This window comes from Spermophilus citellus, assembly GCF_964194105.1.
Source record: "Spermophilus citellus genome assembly, chromosome: 2".
Lineage (NCBI taxonomy): Eukaryota > Metazoa > Chordata > Mammalia > Rodentia > Sciuridae > Spermophilus > Spermophilus citellus.
Genome location: NC_138183.1, coordinates 14,427,644 through 14,444,032, shown reverse-complemented (window position 1 = coordinate 14,444,032; position 16,389 = coordinate 14,427,644). Strand labels below are relative to the sequence as shown.

The 16,389-nt window shown below is 34.1% G+C and overlaps 1 protein-coding gene across 1 annotated transcript in view; it reads right to left on the bottom strand.

Moving 5' to 3' along the window:
- The window catches only part of MEGF9 (multiple EGF like domains 9), a 95,135-nt gene that overhangs the window by 43,916 nt on the left and 34,830 nt on the right, over nucleotides 1-16,389 (bottom strand). The window contains exon 2 of the mRNA XM_081266221.1: nucleotides 1,896-2,097. Coding sequence (XP_081122347.1) covers nucleotides 1,896-2,097 — 202 coding nt within the window. The remainder of the gene's footprint in view (nucleotides 1-1,895; nucleotides 2,098-16,389) is intronic.

The window sequence follows — 16,389 nt, the reverse complement described above, 5'->3', positions numbered from 1 at the left end:
ATTTTTATAATACTTTATGGTCACTACCTATTTTCAGGATAGTGATTTATCATTGAACTTCTAATAGCATTAACCATCAGGGACAATATAAATCAGAAATAATTTGTGAAAGAACTTGAAGACAGTAATATACACTACATAGATATTATTGCGACTATTTTTTCCTCTTCTCCAGCTTTTAAAACTCTCTTTTGTCTCTTTCCTTATTTCTTTCTCCTTTAATAAGGCAGTTGGCTTTAAAGTAAATACTTTTCTATTTTCCTAAAAATTAGAGGCAAATATGTTTGCAGAATCTTATCTTAAAAGATACTGTGGACACTTGATGAGATATTAAACACACTTATCAATGCCTTGTCTTAAAATAGTAGAAATGTGAAACTTTGTAATATAACTTATATGGACATGGGTTTTGGGAAGGAAGGGAGAGGGTGAAGTAGAGGGAACAACAGTAAGCAGCTACTATATTCTCAATCTCAAAGAACAGAGTTATTATCAGTTTTCTCATTAAAGATGTTACACAGGGGACTGGAGTTGTGGCTCAGTGGTAGCGCGCTTGCCTAGCATGCATAAGGCACTGGGTTTGATTCTCAGTACCACATACAAATAAATAAAATAAAGGTCCATCAACAACTTTAAAATATTTTAAAAAAATGTTACACAGTGTGGTAGTAAAGACACCAGACTTGGAAATGGAAGACCTAATTTAGAATTTTTTTTTTTTCCAATTACTATCTTTGTGACCTAGAAACCTACATATAAGGAATTGCTGTGAAGACTAAGACAAATAACTATGTTATAATACCAAGCATCATAAGCATTGATTATTGTTGCATTTGAAGTTATAAACTTCCTAATCAAGGACATTTCTATATGTGAATAAAAGTACAACATGATACAATACAGTGCAATAACATAATTTGTAAAGTGTCCAAAATATCTATTGCTAAGGATAAAGTACAAAACCACTTTTTTTTTTGCCAAGAAGATGAAAGTTCTTTAAAAACATTCCCTTGTGTACACCAGAAATATTCTTTGAAATTAAAACAAACCAGGATTTATTACGTGATGTGTGCTGAACATTTTATATACATCAACTCATTTAACATTTACAACAATCTTGAGATGAAACTAATCCAATAAAATGAAATGACTTGCCCACAGCACACAATGTCTTGGATTTATACCCTGGTTACACTGATTCTAAAGCTATATTCTTTTTATTACATAATATTCTTTTCATCTTTTTGACTTGGGATCCACATAAAGCTAAGTGCCTTATATAAGGCCAAAGAATAATTAATTTTGGTGTAGTAGTAGGTAAACTTTACATAACAAGGCATGGTTTCACCAGATTACGTCTCTCCAAATCACAAACTTTTTCAGGGCTATTTAATCTGGTTTTGGCCTCAAAAATGTAATGGTAAATAGGATGAAACCAGTCTATTTACCACTATCTTTTTAAAAAATGGATATAATCAAGTGAAACCTTAGATGTTCAACCCTAGAATTTTGATAGGAGAAAAAAACAAAGAACAAGTTTCCTTAAACTCCAATCATACATTAATAAGTAAAACAAAATATTTTCATTGGAGATATCTAAAAGTTAGCCCTTCCAGAAATCAGATTCCTTCCTTAATTTTTTTACATGAAATTTAGAGAAACTATCACAAAATAAAATTGGTGTCCCCAATGTTTTTGAAGAACTAAATCAGTAAATTAGAAGCTTTTGGGTTATGATATTACATGTAACATACAAAGTGAGGGAATAAAAATATATAAAATATTTTATAAATTTATGATCATTCTTTCCCTTTATTTAAAAGAATCTTTATTAATCCACCCTTTTTTCCCCTTGCTAAAATAAAATGAACTTTACCTCCATCCTCTATGCTTACCTGTTGCAGAGGACGCTGAGGGCCCCATGTAGACTACAGTGACATGGCAGACAGAGCCCAGAAGTGTGATTCAGGTAAAAGCCCTCCTTGCAGGCTTCACAGTGAAGTCCCTGATAACCTTTCTGACACTCACACTGCCCTGTTGTCAGGTTACAGTAAGTCACATCCAGGCTTCCAACCCTAGAGCAGTTACATACATACTCTGAAAAGGAAAGGAAAGAGACATATCAAACAAAGTACAATACCCTCTTAATAAAATGAGCTCTATTTTATTTCTCATAATAAATGTTTGTGACAAATGTGTAAGGCTTGATAAATTATTTTTATCTAGTACTAATTTACTTTCTATACTGTTAATTTACATCAGGAAAATGTAAACAGGGAACATAAAATTATGTATGGTTCATAATTATAAAGCTAACATCCTCAATTTCCCTTCCAGTACTCTTTATGTTATTAGCTTTTATGAATTGGAAGCCTCTAAAAGCAGGCTTATCTACATGGCACTGAGAGCACATGCTAGAAATGAAATGTGAAATAATAAATAATCCCACTGCATAACAGAAAAGACCTAAAGTACTGATGACTGAGTCTAATAACATATACAAGGTCATATAAGATTGTGTCACAGCCGTAATCATGAGCTAATATGTTCCACCTAGGAAGAAACTAATAGAGGATTGAAGATTTAAGGTAAGGAAATGATGAACAATGAGTCCAGAATAAAAAGACTGCAGGTTCATCAAGATCAGTAGTAAAAAACAACCATAATGTGTCTTTCCCAAATTGAAAGATTTAGAAAACAAATATTTTCTTTAGGTATATTTCAAGCAGCTCTTTGGATGAAAATAATTAGAAGCCCTTGGTTTTATCCTTCTAAAACAAAGACTTATTTGAAGGTTAGGATTTTTTTCTACTACATCTAGTCATTTTATTAAAAGGAAATGATTTTTAACATAGTTTGACATATAATAAACATAGTATTTTGTAAGCACCTCCAAAAAGATGTAGCAGAGAAAACAAAACTTAGAATATATTCTAGGTATAAGTTTCAAAGCTTCAGTTCAAAATAGAGATGAACTTAGACTAAAAGAAGTCAGAGAAATCTATGGTACAAATTATACTCATGAATAGGTAAGACAGTATATAAACTGGTAACATACTAATAAAAGTTTATTTCAGAAATACAATCCTTAAATGCTATTTTTTATTGTTTTTCTAAAAGTTCCTGAATAACTACAAATGCAGCCACTTGAGAAAAGTTAAAAAGGGATGTTCCTTTTTATCTAAAAAAAAAAAAAAAAGAAATTAAACTTCAAAATTCTTTGTGTGATCACACATATCATATCCATGCAAGACAAAACAAAGGATTCCATGAAGAAATTCCCACTTGGCCAACTCTGTACCTTCTATGCATCTTCAGTCCCTAACCGTTGGTGTCAGTTAATAAACAGGCTCTTCACACTTCTTTTAATTTATACACATAGTGGGTGATTTGTTTATTTTATGCATATCCCAAGCATGGATAGTGGATTAAAAATTCCAGAGTTCAGATTTCTTTAGCCCCAAGTATAGGAAAGGAATCGGCTTGCCACCACAATGTTCTTTGTTTTGGGACTGGTGATGTGGTTCAGTGGTAGAGCACTTGTCTCACATGGCTAGGCCATGGTTTCAAGCCCTAGCACTAAAGAGAAAAAAAAAATCTTATTTTAACTAAGCTACATAAGCATGGTATTTCTTTGAAAGAGTTACATACTTTTACTTTATATTTACTTTCCAGGCATGTGTGTGTGGTGGGTTTTGTATATAAGAAAGGCATGTTCAGTAGCTTTTAAAGCTGCCAACAACAACTTCATGGTAAGACCTTTGCTTCACCAAAAATAGACAGAATGCTTAAAATAACATTTTTCTTCTGGAATTTGTCAGAAATTCTACATATATCCAACTCTTCCTACTGGACAAATTTCATCACAGGTTAAACTAACCAAATTATGCTGGTACAGAAAGAACTAGCTAAAGAAAAATAAAAAGATAAGAAGTTTCATAATAAAGACAGTAAATTTATTCTACTTTTAATATTAAAAGTATTTCCATCTGAATACTCAATCAGTATTCTCAATGAATCAGATATAATTAGCAGTATTTTTTAAAGAATGCAATTAATCTAAGAACTCAGAGATTAAAAACACAGTATTTTTTTCAGTAAAGATTTAATGGATAAACCTTCAGTACTAACCAAGTTCATTGGCTATTTTTTCTACTGAGTAAATTCAATTTCTTCATTATCTCCTGAACATACTCTTGTTAGTCCCGTCTCTTAACTTTTCCTCATTCTGTGCACTTGAAATGTTTTCTGTTCTTCACATATTCAAACCTTCCTCCTATTTCAAGAAGCTGAAACTTAGTTCACCATAACTTCTAACTCTATTGCCCCTCCTAACACCTACTACCTGGAACTCTCCTGAGAATGTGAAGAGACAATAAAGCAAAACAGTTCTGTATGCAGACCACAGAGGCAGACAGCTAAGGTTTACCATGATACTCTCTCACTAAATTTATAACCTTAAGCCAATTAGTTAACCTCTGTGTGCTTTCATTTTCTCATCAACAAACAGGGCCTAATAATACTATCTATAACACTCATCCCCAAAAGTGGGTTTTGGAAGTACTGCAAATAATTAACATAACAGCTGGGGAAAAGTGGGAAGTGATACTAGAAAAAATAACATAAATGTAATTCATTTGTTAGATTCATAGGCCACAGCTTTGTTATACCCCATAGACAAGATCTGAGAGCCTAGGAATGGATTTATTACCATGGCATCTTTGGACAATGTCTAGAAAATGGAATTAGTGCCTTGTTATACAGAAATCCAAGTTGTGAGCCATCCAGGTAAAAAATAAAAGGATAGCCTGTAATACTAGGTTCCATGCATCACTAATATGTGTGCCTACAAACACAGTGATAAAACAGAAGAATTTAGGATGTGGTTTCAGAGAGGATGAAAAACAAATATTCATTAATTATATGCCATGGTACTAATCATCCTACCCATAGTAAGGTGAATGGCAAATATTTTAGCAAGAGAGACCACCCTAGTTGTGGGAAGGAGGCTGACATCAAGACAAAGATGTGCTATCATGTTAATACTTTTCCCCAAAATAAGCAAAGAAAAGGAAGCAAGAACAAAGCACACCAAGTGTCAGAGAGCGTGTACATCTTTTCATTTGTAGCTCAGAATCTGAAGTTCCTTGATTAACCTCAAATGAAATGACCTAAGTGAAATGAAAACTAAAATTTCAGATCCTTCATGGTTCTGGATATTTGTGGGGAACCAGATAGGAGATAATGCAGAAATCATTCAATCCCTTAGTAGAATGCCAGCAATATGAAAAAGAGAAAAGGAAATTTCAATGGTAGAAGCAATGGGAAGGACCTATAGCAAAGACAACAGGAAATGCTGACTTTTAATGAGGAGGAATCTCAGACACCAGAACTCAAAGGAGTCTCTGACATGATTAATGGTAGGTCATTAGTGTGAATGTTAATGAGAATTAAACAATATGAAGAGGACACCCAAAGCTAAACACAAATAGTATCAATGAAATGCCAAAAAGTTCATTCAGTTGCCTAAGTAAAAATATGGAATAAAAATTTGCCAAGGAGCAGGTTACCTTCCAATGCCCTATACTTCTTGGGAAAAGTATATTCAGAAATAATTATTCAGAAATAATTAAAGCAATGTAAATGTTCACAGAGAGAATATAATCTTTGGCAATTTTTTTTTCTTTTTGTGTTTGCAGTTTCTGAAGAACAATGAAACAGTGATTTGAACCCTGAAGAAGAATAAGAGAATAAAATCTGGTGCCAAGCTGCTTTAAGCATTTGAAAAGAGAAATTCAAAGGTCCAGGGGCTAGGGGTGTGGTTCAGTGGTAGAGTGTTTACCTAGTATGTGCCAGGCCCTGGGTCTGATCCCCAGAACTGGAAATAAAAGAGAGCAGGAGGAAGAGAGAGAGAGAGAGAGAGAGAGAGAGAGAGAGAGAGAGAGAGAGAGAGAGAGAGAAGAGAGAAAAGAAAATATATATAAAGGCCCAGAGAAAGAATAGTTCCCCAGAGAACTTCAACTTATGAAATAATTTTGATGTAAAAATATCCAAAGAAATCACTGCATACAAATCAAATGGTGCACTTTTTCAAACACTCCTTAGTAAGGACCAACCAAGAGAATAATTTTGCTTGTAAGAACCACAAGAACCTTTGTACACAAACACCTGTCTTGATAAGCGAATCTGTTATCTGCAGCTATTTTGCACTAATGCTGGGAGTTTTTAAAAAAATATTAGTTGGGCTGGGGATGTGGCTCAAGCGGTAGCAAGCTCGCCTGGCATGCGTGTGGCCTGGGTTCGATCCTCAGCACCACATACAAACAAAGATGTTGTGTCCACCGAAAACTAAAAAATAAAAATATTAAAAAATATTCTCTCTCTCCTTAAAAAAAAAATATATTAGTTGTGATAGCATGTCCTAGTGAATATGTCCCCACTCTCTGTGCTTCTGTTGTAATTAACTATGATGTCTGGAGGCACAAGCAATGTAATACAATAGTGTGATAGCTAGCTCTTTATAGGTTAAAAAAGAACTATAGCCAGTGACAGTGACATGTTCCTCTAATTCCAGTGGCTCAGGAGGCTGAGGCAGGAGGATCACAAGTTTGAGTCCAGCTTCAGCAACTTAGCAAGGCCCTACCTAAGCAACTTAGGGAGACCCTGTCTTAAAGTAAAAAAATAAATAAAAAGGGCTGAGGATGTAGATCAGTGGTAAAGCTCTTCTGGGTTCAATCCTTAGTAGCCCCCCCCCCCCCGCAAAGGAACTATAAAAGCAATAAATGAAAAATGTGAAGATGTATGAAAAACTTGTTTCTTCAGTCAATTCATGATGCAAACCTCTTAAAACAAAGAAATGTTAAATTGATAACAGTATGTTGCTAAGCTAAAAGTGATTATAAACAAGTATTGCATTTAAACAGATATTGGATAAATAATTGAACTTTAACTAATACAGAGGAATCTAGTTCATGAGTACATCCTGAAATTCTACCATATAGCCACTTTAAAAGTTGAGTAAATACCCTTGCAAAACACAATTTACAATCCCATATTCATTTAATAATAATTTTACTCATACTTTTCAATATTTCAAATACTATTATATATGAAGAATACCAGGGGCTGGGGTTGTGGCTGAGCGGTACAGTGCTTGCCTAGCACGTGTAAGACACTGGGTTCAATCCTCAGCAGCACATAAAAATAAATAAATAAAATAAAGGTATTGTGTCCAACTACAACTAAAAAAAAATTTTAAAAAGAAAAAAAGAATGCCAAAAAAAACTGTTCTAGGCTTCTCCTAAACTTTTCACTCTTCCTTTATTCAGAAGACATGTAAAATATACTGTATTGATATAATATTTTATTCAATATCAAATAAACAAAAACTAGAACAAATATATCCAAAATGCATTAAGATTCAGTACTTCCCTTGTAACTAAAAATTTAAAACATTTAAAAATTCAATTAATAAATTTAAACTTATCTGAAAAATATTTCTAAAACATTACTTTTATGAACTATAAGCAAAGTATTCTAAAATACACTTTTATAATTAAAATAATAATAAGGACTGGAGTATAGCTCAGTGATACTATTTGTCTAGCATACACAAGGCCCTGGGTTCAATTGTCAGCACCAAAGAAAATAGAAAAAGAAAAAAACATATAAAAGGTGGTTTTTAAATGTACCACCAGATTTTATTTTTTCCAAATATTCCTTAAAAGAGGGGAAGGATGTTCCTCCAAGGCCTCAATATATCTAGATTTCATTTCTCTATTTGGACCTGCATACTTGATACTTTAGTATCAACACTCGGAAAACTTTATAAGTCAATAGCTAGAGGTCATCTATAGTTATGAAGAAATTGACCATACTGAGTTTACTGTTACATGAAACAAGTTGATTCCAGGATATGAAACATATGAGGAGTTTAAGAACAAAAGTCAGATAATATGGTCACTTGTCATGCTGGAAGAATTATTATTTCCCGCATTATATCTTAATATCAAAGAATCAACCATGCTTGCATCTTCTCAGAGAATAACCTCCTATGCCTCTGCCTTTTCTCACCCCTCCTTTTCCCCCTATTAATTGTGGCCCAATGTTTGAAAATAAAATGAGGCAAAGAGTACTAACATAAAATAGGTACCCAATAAAACATTATTATTTTTAATATATGGATTTTATTATCTTTATCAGAAGAGTATTATCATTTACTGAACATATATTTAAGATTCTGAGAAATGAATAATGGCTATTCAAAGTTTAAGTGCAAAAGAGAGAATTCAAACCATAGCCTCAGCTGCAAAAGCAGATAAAAGTAGTTCTACTCTTTACCTATACATCACAAACATTATAAGAACATACACTGAATGCAAGTCAAACAGCAAACTAAACATTAGAATGCAAAGAGTGTATTCAGGATATAGCTGGGTTGTAGAGTGAGTGCTTAGTAAGCAGGAGGCCCTGGGCTCAATTCACAGCACCAAAAACAAACAAAACAACAAAAACAAAAAATGGCAATGATTAGCCATCTGTTAGAATGGCTAAACAAAGCAAACAAAAACCTCACAATACCAATTCTTGGCAAGGATGCAGAACAACTAGAACTTTAAAAAGTCACTTGTGTGGGTGCAAAACAATAAAGAAACTTTTGAAAATAGTTTGATCATCTCTTATAAAGTTAAATGATACACCTTTACCATATGACTCAGCAATTCCATTCCTAGGTGTTTATCCAAGACAAATGAAAATGTATTTTCACAAAAAAACTTGAACACAAATGTTCATAGCAGCGATATTCATAATCACCACAACTTGGAAAGCATCCAAATCTACTTTAACTTGTGACTGGATAGACGATGGTACAGCCACAAAATAGTAATAAAAAAAAATAAATAATCCACTGGCATGCAAGAGCATGAATAAATCTCAAATATGTTATGCAGAATAAAAGAAGCCAAACTCAAAAAGCTATATTATATGATTCCATTTACCTGATATTCTAGAAAAGACAAAACTATAGGGGCAGAGAATAGACTAAGGCTTTGCCAGTAGTTACAGATAGGAGGGAAAGGCTGACTACGAAGGAGATGCACAGGGGAATTTTGAGTGGGGAAGGAAACTGTTTTGTATCTTGATTACATTTATCAAAATCAATAGAACTGAATATTCAATGAGCAAACTTTATTAGATATAAATTTTTAAATAAGCAAAAATTATATTTAAAAAAAGCAATAAGGTTTTATTAGATTGGATTTTTAAACTTTCTTGAAGGGATGCCTTGGTGTGCCACAAGCAACTACTTTAGCTGGAATGTGGTTTTAAAGTCAACCAGAAGATTCAACAATGGCTCAATCCTTTACTAAGTAAATGTTACAATTAAGATAGAAGGAGGTAATTAATGTGTCGGCTGATTATTACATAAGGAGCTGTATAACATTCTAGGATTTAAAATGCTGTCTAAATAAAAGGAGTGGCAATTACTATGTGTATGGTATATTTCTTCTTTTCCTTTTGGCGCCAACTTAAATTTGGGGATGTAATTGCTCTTGTGTAAAATGAGGGAGAAGAGAGAAAAAAATGAACAATAAAAGATGTACAGGATTCCCATTCCTTTTTTCACTTACAATTGTTTATTTCCTTTAGATATTCATCATTAAAAATTTGCCTCTAATCAGGCACAATAGCACACACTTGCAATCCCACCTACTGAGGAGATTGAGACAGAAAGATCACAAGTTCAAAATTAATCTCAGCAGTTCAGGGAGGCCCTTAACAACTCAGTGAGACCATGTCTCAAAATAAAAAGTAAAAGGGCTGGGGATGGAGCTCAGTGATACAGTGCCTCTGGGTTCAATCCCCAGTACCCACCCACCCCCCCGACCAGCCCCTTTAGAAAAAACTTTGATTCTACACTGTTTCAACAAAGACCAGGAAAACGCATATAAAGATAACAACTTTGAATCTACACAATCTATCCAATTTAGAACTTCATCTTTTTCATAAGCCCAGGATAGGATCTAGAAAAAAACAACATCTCTTCTGGTTTTCAAATTGAAAAGAAAAGGAAAAATGATTGACAAAAATCAAAGAATTCTTAATTCAAACCTCTATCTGTGTATCAATTCTTTAAAAGCCAATGAATTATATTATCTTTACTACGTGTATGGTATATTTCAAAATACACTTTTAATTAGGACTATATTTCATCTTTGAAGGTTTGGAGAAAAGGAATCTCAGAAAAGGAATCTCATTCTAGGGAAAATAAGTTATCAAGAGAGTTTTTATTTTTATAAAGGTTACTCTAGCATAATATTGATAATCACATTACATTTCACATGTATATTATGCCAAGGTAGGGTCACAAATCTTTGAAAAGCTGGGAAACTTAATATTAAAACTGTTGAGTTTCTTGAGTTTAGCCAGACCTTGTAGAAATGTGGAAAGTTTTAAACCACCACTTTCAAAGAAAAGCTTTAAGATTTACCTCTTCAAATGAAAATGTAGCCATTAAATTTTCCAATCACAAGTTACTATAAGGAAACATTTATTCTACTTTATGGTGGACATATGAAAATAATGGGGCTATAATCCAGTTTTTGTATTGTTGTTTAGTGCTACTTGCCCCTGGCTCATTGCCAATTTTCCAAAATTCAAAGATAATTAATAATTGAGACAAAAAGACAAGTTCTGAAAATGTAACAGCTAACTTTTCCTACTAAAAATGAAGACAACATTACCAGTTATTGAGCATGTACTATCTGTGTATCAGACATCACACTAGAAACTATACCTATATGGTATCCTTCTGCCAGTCTTGCAATATAGGCAGTTTTAAATAGGAATCTGAGTCTCAGAGAGATGAAACAAATTATTCAATTAACCAGGACTGGAGAAAGGACAAGAACCCAAATGAGTAACTCCTAAGTACATTCATTTCATCATAAGAAGCTTCTACCTTCGAAAATGAGTAAAAAAAAAAAACCCACCAGACAGACCATGAACACCTTAAATCAGACTTTGCAACTAATTAAATAGTTCTATGATCTTCAATGAGTCTAATTACTCTGAGTTGTAGTGACTTAATCTATAAAATGTGAATAATTTTCATCTATCATAAAAAAGATAAAATTATGTACTGTCACATTTGCTGCTTTTAGCTTATAAATACCCATTTTTAATTGAATAACTAGTGTATCTAGTAATCCTAATAAGTCAGAAAACACTTTTCTTTGAAAGTTTAAATGTATATATGCTATGTTTTCAGGGAAAATTCATAAGTTTGAAATTGCTCATTAAGAGCAAATTTTCTGGGGCTGGGGATGTGGCTCAAGCGGTAGCGCGCTCGCCTGGCGTGCGTGCGGCCCGGGTTCGATCCTCGGCACCACATACAAACAAAGATGTTGTGTCCGCAGAGAACTAAGAAAAAATAAATAAATATTAAAAAAAGAGCAAATTTTCTCATCATTTCTCTAAATTTCTCATAAATGCTTAATATAGAAATGATCAATATGTAACTATTGAGTCGGGCATGGGGGCACATGCCTGTAATCCCAGCGGTTCTGGAGGTTGAAGCAGGAGGATCCAGAGTTCAAAGCAAGTCTCAGCAAAAGCAAAGCCCTAAGCAATTCATTGAGACCCTGTTTCTAAATTAAAAAATACAAAATAGGGCTGGGGATGTGGCTCCATAGTTGAGTGTCCTGGAATTCAATACTTGGTACTCCAAAATAAATAAATAACTATTGAGATCTACTCAAAACCTGATTTTATTTTATGAAATAAGATTAGAGCTGATCAATTTAAAAACCAAAGGTCAGGGCTGGGTTTGTGGCTTAGTGGTAGAACACTTGCCTGGCATGTATGAAGCACTGGGTTCAATCCTCAGCACCACATAATAATAAATAAATAAAATAAAGGTATTGTACCCATCTACAACTAAAAAATATTTTTTTTTTAAAAAAAGGTCTTCACAATAAATTAAAACCCATAAAATCCAACACAGGATACAAAAGACAATAAAACAACACAGAGAGGCTGAAAGTAGCTAAATAAAAGAGATGAAGTAGGTAAATAAAGATAAAAGGAAAATTAGTAGAGCTCTCAATATGAGGTAAGAATAGACTTTGGGGGGGAAAGCATTATTAGGGGCAAAGAGATCTTCTCATTACATAATGATAAAATGTATAATTGATTAAAAAGACATAGAGTTCTAAATTTGTATGCATCTAAGATTATAGCCTAGAAATATACAAAGTAAAATGGGAACAAATATGGTATTATCTGTGATGATGAAGAGGGATAAGGATGTACTTTCTATTTAAATAGGATATTCACTATTTTATTTCCAAGATGTGTCATTTTTCTGGATTGGAAATTATTCCCAGAAATTAGAATCAGAAATGAGACATGACAAGAAATACTCTAAAACAGGAGGTGGGTTTGGATACCAAGAATTAGTACTGGTTAAACTATAGCTTTTGCTCATTTTCTAGCAGCGGAAACCTTCTTTTAACTAGAATTGGAAGAATTATGCAAGTTTCATGAAATCATGAAAAGGTTGGAAGAGAAAGGCAATTTGACTATGCTAGAAAAATATTTACTCTAAAAGATCAATGTTTTAATACTTCTCTCATTAGATTCTGAGTCTCTTTTTTCCCCCTAAAAGTTCTTTGTGCCTTCTGCTATCTATCCTCAATCATGTTCCTAGAGTATTCCTAGAAAAAATCACTCTATGAAGACCTGACCTGTTAAAGGTTTTACTCCATTAAGTCCCTAGAACTGCTCCAAGATCCTGGGACTTATCTTACAGCTTCTATACCCACTGCCCGCATAGGCTATTTCCAAAGTGCCCTTCCCTTTTAGTCTTCCATTCCACCCTATAACCAAACCATTAGTTCATTTCCAACTTCATGGAAAGGAATCTTCTTCCTCTTCCTCTCTTCCTCCCTTTCTCTTTCACTCAAGTTTCCCTCCAGTTTCAGGCTATCCACCTCCTTCAAGATCAAAGGATCTCTCCAACTGTGCTCTTTATTATATCCTCTCCCAGCTCTTTACAGGAATCAGCCCTCCTCCCCCTTCAGCGTTTTTAGACTTTCACTTTTCCCAGAATCTTTCTTCAATATGCATTGAGTTCTTCATAATCTAAAGCATACTTTGTTTAATCTCCTGCTCTGCTTAACTATCATTTATCTTCTAAATAAAATTTCTCAAACCAAAAATACAGACTGCCTCTTTTTCTTCACCACATGTTCTCTTCTTAATGTTCTTTTCCAAACTCTACTGAAAATTCTTTCTCAAAAGTTGTGACCCAAAACAATATCCTTATTGGGCCATATTATTCTTAACCTTTAGCTTTCTCCCCCACTTTTTTAAGGGGTGAAGTGTTGCTGAGAATTAAATCCAGGGCCTCAGACATGCTAACCACATGCTCTACCACTGAACCACATACCCATTCACACCCCTTCCATTCTGAAACTCTTTCCTCCCTTGGTATCTGTCATTAGACAAACAATCATGAGTATTGAGAATTTACCTGTCAAGTCTTGTCCTTGTGCTACCACTGCCACAAAGAGAGAAACTTGTAATAATGGTTCCCATTGAATCCTGTCTCTGTATGTCCACGTCCCTTTGTATTGTGATATTGCTGCAATTTCCCATCAACCCACTGTGAGATGTCCTTATGAACGAGGCATAATTGAGGTGAGAGTTCCAGAACCCAGGTCTCAGGGAACCTTGCATCTTCTGCCTTCATTAATTCAGTTGCCATGTAGAGAAGCAAGGGCTAAACCATTGAATGATAAGAAGACTCCATGGAGAGAAACTTCATAGTTACCCAGCCATCTCCATCAAAGCCCTAAACATATGAGTGAGGCCATCTTAAATCCTCTAGTTCTAACTTATCTACCAATGCAGCAACATGGCCTGGGAGAGATCACAGAAGAACTACCCATCACAAACACAAATAAATCATTGCTATTGCTTCAAGACACTGAGGTTTGTGGTGAACTTGTTACACTGCAATAGATAGCTGATATATCCAGGGGCCTGAGTCAGATGATTTTATCATAGCCTGTCAATCTTGGGCTGGAGCTGGCACAGCAGCACATTGTAATCCCAGTGGCTCCAGAAGGCTGAGATGGGAGGATTGAGAGTTCAAAGCCAGCCTCAGCAAAAGTGAGGTGCTAAGCAACTCAGTGAGATACCCTGTCTCTAAATAAAAATACAAAATAGACTATTTCCAAAGTGCCTTCCCTTTTAGTCTTCCATTCCACCCTATGACCAAACCATTAGTTCATTTCCAACTTCATGGAAGGGAATATCTCTTGGGCTGGAGCTGGAGGTCTGTGGTTGACTGTTTGCTCACCATGCTTGAGGCCCTGCATTAGATTCCTAGCATTAGAATCAAATGCTTTTTGTTTCCCTGGTTGTAGACACCCAACTAGACTCCATCCATTACATAATAGTCAAGTTAATCTTCATCAAGTCAGACTCCCTTAGAAAGGTCAATGTTTCCTTGTTATACTTTCTTGGTTTGTTTTTAATATTTGCTTTCTCAAAAGACACCTTATTGGGATCTGTTAAATCAACTCTTTATTACAGTACATGGAAGAAACACAGACAAGGTGGTAATAATACTTAGGAACAACTTAAGATCAGTTCAAAGAGAAATCTGAATTGTTTTGGGAAACAATCAAGGCTAAACACTTACACAAACCTGATAACTATGTTAAGGGGGAAAAATATTACTAGATATTATAGACATTTTTCTTTTTTTAAATTTTTTTGTATTTATGCAGTTTGATATATCATACATAGACAGGATATACTTTCTCATTTTTCTGAGTGTACATGTTGCATAATCGTATACAGTAATAATGTCTGTTTCATTCTATCTTTCCTATCCCCACATCCCCTCCTCTACCCTCCCAACACTTCCCTCTACATAATCTAAGGTAATGCTATTCTTCCCTAGTGCCCCCCACCCCCTCCCCTCCCACCTTATTGTGAATTAGCTTCTGCATATTAGAGAAAATAGTCGGACATTTTTCTTAATCAATTATTTGCCTCTTGGTTCTTTGACAGCCCTATTTTTTTCTTCAATTGTGCTTAAATATATATAACATAAAATTTACCACTTCAATAATTTTACATATATGGATTTAGTGGCATTAGTACATTCACATTGTTGTACAATCATCACCATTATCTCTATCTACATCTTTATTACACTTTACTTACTATTTTCAATTTATTCGTTTGTCTATTTATTCATTTGCTTCTTTACTCCACCATCAGAACATACAAACAAAGATAACAGTTAAAAATAACTAAATACCCATGTGTTTATACTGATATAAATAAATAACAGAATACATAAATAAATGACAAGAGTCAGCACTTCCTTACAGTAAAATTCCTATTACTTAAAGGTAGAAGAAATGATAAAAACAGAGCAAGATATGAAACATGGCATCTTCAAAAGGCTCAGAAGTGTGTGTGAGATGCCCATGGGCCACTGAGTCAGCACAGCTTAACCAGTTTGGGAACTCTTCCACTACTTATTATAGGACCTTAGGCAGATGCAGAAGCAAGACTTTGAATATAGCTTGTTTTTACAATACCAGTAAATGCAGTAAAGGAAAAACCAAGGTTTAGTGAAGTTCACAAGTGAAATCAACAGGTACTTGAGTGCCTCCTCAAAGAACAACCAAAGAAGGGCAGGGACATGTCAACCTCTACACTGTCTCTCCATTTGGGAAAATTGGCTCCAATGTTTGTAACAGGTGGCCATGACACAGAGAATGCTCACACTAAAAACATGAAAGTGTCAAAGCACCAGTATCTTCCTTTGCCCTAGGTTTAAATTCCCTGTGAAGTTAATACTTTGAAATATTCTTTCCCAGTTGAAAATAAAACAAAACAAAATAATAGGGACTGGTAGCACAGCTTAGTGGTAGAACATGTGTTTAGCATTCATGTGGCTCTGGGTTCAATCCCCAGAACCAAAAAGGGGAAAAAAAAAAAAGAAGAGAAGAAGAAGAAAAAGAAAGTAGAAAATTACCATTAGGCAAACACCACAGTAATAATTGTTGAGGAAAAGAATGTAAAAAAATTACTGAGTGAGAGTATTTGAGAAATAGGATATTTTCATGGCCTCAAAGTATCTCTTAACCAGATGCTTTGTAAAAAACATAGAAAAAATAGTAACTTCTTAGTGGAGAAAACTGGCAGACACTATATTAGTAGAATGATTAAAATTAAATCACTAGTAATAAGACATTTTCAACATGTTCCATCTGATATAATACACTAAGAAGACTACAATGTCACTTTTATGGTATATTTATCAAAACTGCATAACCTTAATTAATCATGAGGAAAACA